Below are 6,580 nucleotides of genomic sequence, written 5' to 3' on the forward strand. Positions count from 1 at the left end.
TCAACAGTAAAAATAAAGACTCTGTCACATGGAATTTACAGTCCCTTTGGGGGAGCTAGAAAACAAACATGCAAATGTACAATATGGCACATAATTGATAAGTGCTATGAAGAAAAGTGAATCAAGATAAGGATAGGGTGATAAGTAATTTATTTTTCAAATTGGGACACTTTTTAGAATAAAAGGAGTTGAAAACTAGATGGGAAGTCAGGTCAGCAGGCATAACCTGGGGCATCCAGCTTGGACAAATGAAAATGTAAGGTTGCCCAGGTAAGTTGGATGGGGTGGTGCTGAGGGGCTGAGTCAGGTTTATTCCACATAAAGTGGTCAGGAGTCAGAAGACATGGTGACATGTGAGGAGAGGCCTGAAGACAGGGAAGGAAGAAGCCATGCATATATTTGGGGTCGGCTGCCGCAGACAAAGGAAGCAACAATGAAGCCTCTGACGAGGGCGGCATGTGGAGAAACAGTGTGGTTGCTGGAGAGGCAACAGGGGAATAATGGTAGGAGGTGAGACAAGCTGAACTTTTAGGCTATTAAAATGATTGTGGTGTTTGTTATGCTTAATAGAAGAAGCCGTTTGTTGGTTATGATATGAAGAGTGACATCTAATTTTATTTTTAATAATAATAATTTGGCTGTCCTATTGACAATAGTCTGGGATGGGGGTGAGAATTTAAAAACAATGTCACTTACCATGCCAGCAAGAAAAATTCTTGGTAATAAATATAAGAAAAGCTGTATAAGGCTTCTACCGGAAAATCTTACTGCTAAAATTGAGGAAGACTAAATAAATGAGGTGCTCTGTGGTGACCTAGATGAGTGGGATGGGGGACGTGGGAGGGAGGTCCAAGAGGGAGGGGATATATGTATGCAAATAGCTGATTCACTTCGTTATACAGCAGAAACTAACACAACATTGTAAAGCAATTATACTCCAATAAAGATTTTTTTTAAATGTGAATCAAAAAAGAAAAGTACATCATGTTCACAGATTAGAAGACTCAATACTGTAAAAATGTCAATTTCCCCCCAATTCTATAGATTCAACACATTTCCAACTAAAATTCAAGCAGGTTAATTTTTGGCATAAGTTGACAATCTGGTACTATTTATAAAGAATTGCCAATGACCCAGAATAATTTTTTAAAATATTTAAATAGAAAAAATTTGCAAGATTTGTATTATTTTAAGAATTACTATAAAGTCATAATAATTATTGATATGGAATAGAAGAATGGATTAGTAAAAACAGGAAGTCCAGAAATAGATACACAATGAAATGTGGTAATTTTGTTTTTATAAAGGCACCAATGAAATTTAATGTAGACAAAGAAATTATATATGGTTTTCAATATATAGTACCAGAAGAACTGGCTGTCTACATGAAAAAAAAAAGAAAGCTTGACCAATACCTCACTCCATATACAGAAATTAACTCAAGATGGGATATAGATCTAAACATAAAAATTCAATCTAAAAGTCTCCTTAAAGAAAATACTGGATAATATCTTTGCAAACTTCAGGTGTTCAATGATTTCTTAGAACACAGAAATCATTAAACATAATAAAAAGTTTAATAAACTGAACTTCCTTAAAAGTAAAAATTTCTTTTCAAAAATAGTCCTTACTAAGAAAATTAGAAGGCAAACCTCAATGGGATAAAAGCATTGCAATGTATTTATACAACAAAGGATTTGTATTTAGACTATATAAAGATTTGCTAAAATTCAATAATAAAAAGGCAAAAAACTTAATAAAAATTCACACAAAACATAGACAACCACAAAATAAGGAATATTAATGGCCAATAAGCACAGTCATTAGGGTTGTGTAAATTGAAATCCAATGAGATATAATGAGTATATACATACCTAGTACAATGCTAAAATGAAAAAATAAAACTAATAACAGTATACTGTATTTTTCTATGTCAACCTGGTTAATCTGAAGACTATATTTCCTAGAATTTCCTTTTCTGTTTTAGATTTGGCCCAAAGAGAAACTTTTGTATAATTTATACAAATAAAGCAGTAGCCATTACTCTCAAAAGTTTGCTGGTGTCAGATTTAGTGCCAGACTGGTGCAGATGTATTCACTGAGTCATGGCATGACCTCATTTTACAAGGTTGTCCAACTCATCTTCCAGGGTGATCAACAGCAGCCCCAGGTCTACCATGCTTGGCTCTGGACCCACAAAACTGGTAGCTACACAAAGACAATAAGTTCCCACAGAGCTCGCCATGAACTTCCTTTTCTTGGTACTACTTGCCGTGGATGTTTAGTTTCTCAGACTTCCCTGCAAGCTCTAACTTGTCTACCTGCACCAGTACTTTAGGTAGACTCGTTAATGACTCTTTTTCTGATCCCAAACCTTCCATTTACTCCATCTACTTTCACTTTTGCGTAAGGTCTAATTCCTACAATGAATCCCTTATTCCACTAACACTCATGCTAGCTCTGTTTCCCAGATGAACGTTTGATGACTATAGTTCCTGGAACCTCATTTGCATTTGGATCTGATTTAGATAACTATATTCTCAATTCTGAGACTGATGCCATCATTGAAATGAAACTTTGGGGGTTCTGGAATGACAGGATTATATTTTTTCATGTGAAGAGACTATAAATTCTTTGTGATCAAAGACTGCTAAAAGGTAGATTGCTAAAAGGCCTCAAATACTTCCTATCCCTGCAGCAATACTCCTTTCCAGTGTGATTTTTCAGTTCTTTCTATTAAAGGTGTACTCCATTTCCCCATGCCTTAAATGTGTTCTTGGCCACATGACTTTCTTTGGCTACTAGGACATTAACAAACATGAACCAAGCAGAGGATTAGAAAGTGGAAGTGGGATGCAGCTTGCTTTAATCTGCTGACTTTAACCAGCAAGCCATGTGGATGAGTCCTGGCCAGCCTCTGAAACACACAAAGCCAAGTCATGCCTGTCATCCCAGTTGATGATGAGGTAATCACCAAACACACAAGTGAGGCTGTCCTAAGCCGTCAAGTTCCAGTGAGTTGGCTCAGACTGGTGTTAGTTTATGGCGCTAAGTTATGTAGAGATTTGTTATGAAGCAAAACTTAACTGGTACAAATATTAAATGTTGAGACGATGCCAAGCAACTCCAACCCTTAGTCACTGATGATGGGAAATGACTCTGGAAAACTGTTTGGCAGTTTCTTATGAAGTTAAACACGCACCTACCATAATATCCAGAAATTCCAGTCTTAGATGTTTACCTAAGAGAAATGAAAACACATAGTCACACAAAGATTTTTACAAGAAAGTTCATAGCAGCTCTATTCATGACAGCAAAAATTGGAAATAAGCTAAATGTCCAACAACAGGAGAATAAACAAAATTTGATATATTCTGTAATACCATTCAGGAATAAAAAGGAATGAATGACAAATATATAAATAAATATATAAATAGATAATAGATAAATAAATATATAATAATATAATAATAATAATAAATAGATAAATCATAAAAACTTTAGGTTTAGTGAATGAAGCAAGATACAACAGTATTTACCATGGAATCCCATGTATATAAAGTTCCCGGAGAAACATACAAGGAAACGGAGACAGCGGAGTAAAGGTGTGTACAGGTCCTCGGTGGGTTGAAATGAGATAGAAAGAAAGGAGATTTTGTTAGAAGTTTGAATGCTTGAATTTGTCACCTTTCTCTACATATGATTATTTTTCTCTTCTCTCCCCAATATTTCTGCCACAGTTTATGTTCCAGTTAAATATCATTTAACTTCAGAGACCCATATAAGCAAAGCAGGCAAAGACACCACAATCTAAAACATGAACAGCGTTGGACCTCAGAAAAGTGTATTAAAATAGTTTCCAGAATTGAAAGAAAAAATACGAAACTACTGGCAGCAAAATTATCAAGAACAACAACAAAATGATTTTAGTTTTCAAAAAAAAGCCTTCAGGGCTTCCCTGGTGGCGCAGTGGTTGAGAGTCCGCCTGCCGATGCAGGGGACCAGGTTCGATCCCCGGTCCGGGAAGATCCCACATGCCGCGGAGCGGCTGGGCCCGTGAGCCATCATGGCCGCTGAGCCTGCGCGTCCGGAGCTTGTGCTCCGCAACGGGAGAGGACACAACAGTGAGAGGCCCGTGTACCGCAAAAAAAAAAAAAAAAAAAAAAAGCCTTCAGCTCCTTAAGTATGTTCATTATATATGATCACTTGATTTTGAAGAACAGTCCTTCCAGATAAATTGGTCAAGCGTGGTTATCATTCTTTTTTTTTTTTTTTTAAACTGATTCAGATATTGAGGGGAGACTGCGTTGGTAACTTGCTCAGAATTAGGTGTTTCTTCAAAACCATTCCCAGAAGACAGGTTGAACTCTGAGAGCACTGTGTTTCTCAGTGGACTATATGTATTGAAAAATGTGTGCTGTCAATCCAGAGAAACACATGTTTACATTTAACTCAACACTGGGATCTGAAGTAAAATCCATTAATCTAAAAGGAAATCGCCAATGCGATTTTATTCCACTAATTCATTCTGACCTATTATTTACAAAAGACTCAGAAACCAAATTCAAAAATTAATTCAACATGTAGGAATTTCTATTCATAGTGTACTGAACCTAAATTTTTCTTTTAGGGATGCTGGGTTTATTGTCTTTTGGGGTGGTTTGCTTTTGTTTTGTTTTGTTTTAATCTAATTTTAAAAATATATCCGTGACATCATAAAAGTTCAATGTAAAAACTTTTTAACATTCTTATGTTTTCATCTTATTCAAAACAAACAAATGAACACTCTTACTAAGGACGTTCTAAGTAGAAGCTTTGTCTCCATGCTTGACGTTTAAAGAAAAGATAGCACTTTCAATAAATTAAAGGTACTTACAGATTTTTCACACACTTTTTGTCTAGGACCCAGTGGGATGTAAATTTAGTTCTAGAAAAGGGATCAGGTCTGAAAGCAGTCTTCTGAGTTGCTAAAACTCCCCTGGAGAAGTTCTGAGGAGAGATTGTAGACATAATCGTTGATACAGGTCAAATTTACTAATTTTCTGTTCATTCTGCCATCTGTGACACCTAACTTTTAACACACATCATTATGCAAGATGATTGTTTTGATGTTTGGCTACATAACAAACCGGCCAAAATTTCACAGCTTAAAACAACCATTTGATTACTCCTCACCGTTCTGCATGTTAATTGGGATCGCCTGGGTAGTTCTAGGCCAGAGCTGTCACCGTTGGGGCCACAGCTACTGTGTGGCTCTATTGGGCTTGAACATCTAAGATGACGCACTCACATGGCTGTTGGTTGATGCTGGCTGAAGGCTGGGAGCTCAGCTGGGCATGTTGACCACAGCACCTCACATGGACCCTCAGGTGGCCTGGGCTTTTCACGGATGGCAGCTGGGCTCTAGAAGGAGAGTGTGAGGAGTGAGTGTTCCCAGAGGACAGAAGCAAAAGCTGCCAGTCAGTGCTCTAAAAGGCTAAGCCTAGAACCGGCACGGTGTCACTCCTGCCATTATCTATTACTTAAGCAGTCACAGGATGAGATTAGATTCAGGAGAGGGAAAATAAACTCTACTTCTTAAAGGAAAGCATTACAAAGAAATGGTGACCATCTTTAATCCACCAAACCTCTTGTCAATAAATCAAGCTATGGATTACATAAAAGGTGTTTTGAGGAAAAACATTTCTTATGCCTTCCATTTCTTCAATCTTTACCTCAATAATGTTATATGGCAAATAATGCCACATTCCTAATCAACCTATAGTCCACATTCTATGCTTTTTTTAAAATTGGAGATTGTTTACTTCTTTCTGTAAGGTACAACCTTAAAAGCACAATTTTAGCAACCGTATTTGTTCCTTCATACAGGTTTTTCTTTCCCCTTTACTTTCATGAAAGTAAAGTCAGAGCTGCCAAAATTTCTTTCAGATCGTGAAGAAAGATCTCTCTACCACTAGGCTATGTTTCCCCTCTCCAACAGCTACATTCCACACAGAGCATTAAATGTGAACCTGGATGACCTCCTTCATTATTTATTCCCAATTTCTAGCCTCTGCATGGTAAAATTATAACTGAGTGGGAAGCAATTTCTGTTCAGTTTAAGAATCTGTTAAGTCATTCAAGTAACTTGCCCATAGCAACAGAGAGAAGCTACAGTGTCATACTTGCAGCTTAATACTGAGCTCTGCAAATTGCACGAACATAACGTCCTTTTCTTTTTCACAAAGATGAGCAGTTCAAGTGTCAGAGCAGGTATGCTCATGTATGAGCAAACTCAATATACAAAGTTATAAATGATAAATCTAAATTAAAGATTTAGTGTTTTCCCTTTCATTAACATTTACCTCTTATTGGGAAATTCAATTTTAAAAAGTCCACCAAACTGTTATCGTGTGTAGTGTAGAGGAACTTATTATATGACACAGCACCTACTCTATGACTCTATACTGACCCTATGACTGTCTTGATTGCTGTAGCTGTGGAGTGAGTTTTGAAATCAGAAGGTGTAAGCCCTCCCACTTTTTTCTTCTTCAAGATTGCTTTGGCTATTTGATGTCTCTTGCATTTCCATATGAATTTT

At 36.8% G+C, this 6,580-nt stretch overlaps 1 protein-coding gene across 1 annotated transcript in view; it reads right to left on the reverse strand.

Moving 5' to 3' along the window:
- The window catches only part of ADGB (androglobin), a 181,448-nt gene extending 175,070 nt beyond the window's left edge, over window positions 1-6,378 (reverse strand). The window contains exons 1-4 of the mRNA XM_055087445.1: window positions 5,291-6,378; window positions 4,877-4,989; window positions 3,540-3,618; window positions 3,207-3,241 (exon numbers count right to left, since the gene is read on the reverse strand). Of these exons, the coding sequence (XP_054943420.1) occupies window positions 3,207-3,241; window positions 3,540-3,552 (48 nt within the window). The 5' untranslated portion in view covers window positions 3,553-3,618; window positions 4,877-4,989; window positions 5,291-6,378. The remainder of the gene's footprint in view (window positions 1-3,206; window positions 3,242-3,539; window positions 3,619-4,876; window positions 4,990-5,290) is intronic.
- Window positions 6,379-6,580: the final 202 nt, after the last annotated feature.

This window comes from Physeter macrocephalus, chromosome 10 (assembly GCF_002837175.3).
Source record: "Physeter macrocephalus isolate SW-GA chromosome 10, ASM283717v5, whole genome shotgun sequence".
Taxonomy (NCBI): domain Eukaryota; kingdom Metazoa; phylum Chordata; class Mammalia; order Artiodactyla; family Physeteridae; genus Physeter; species Physeter macrocephalus.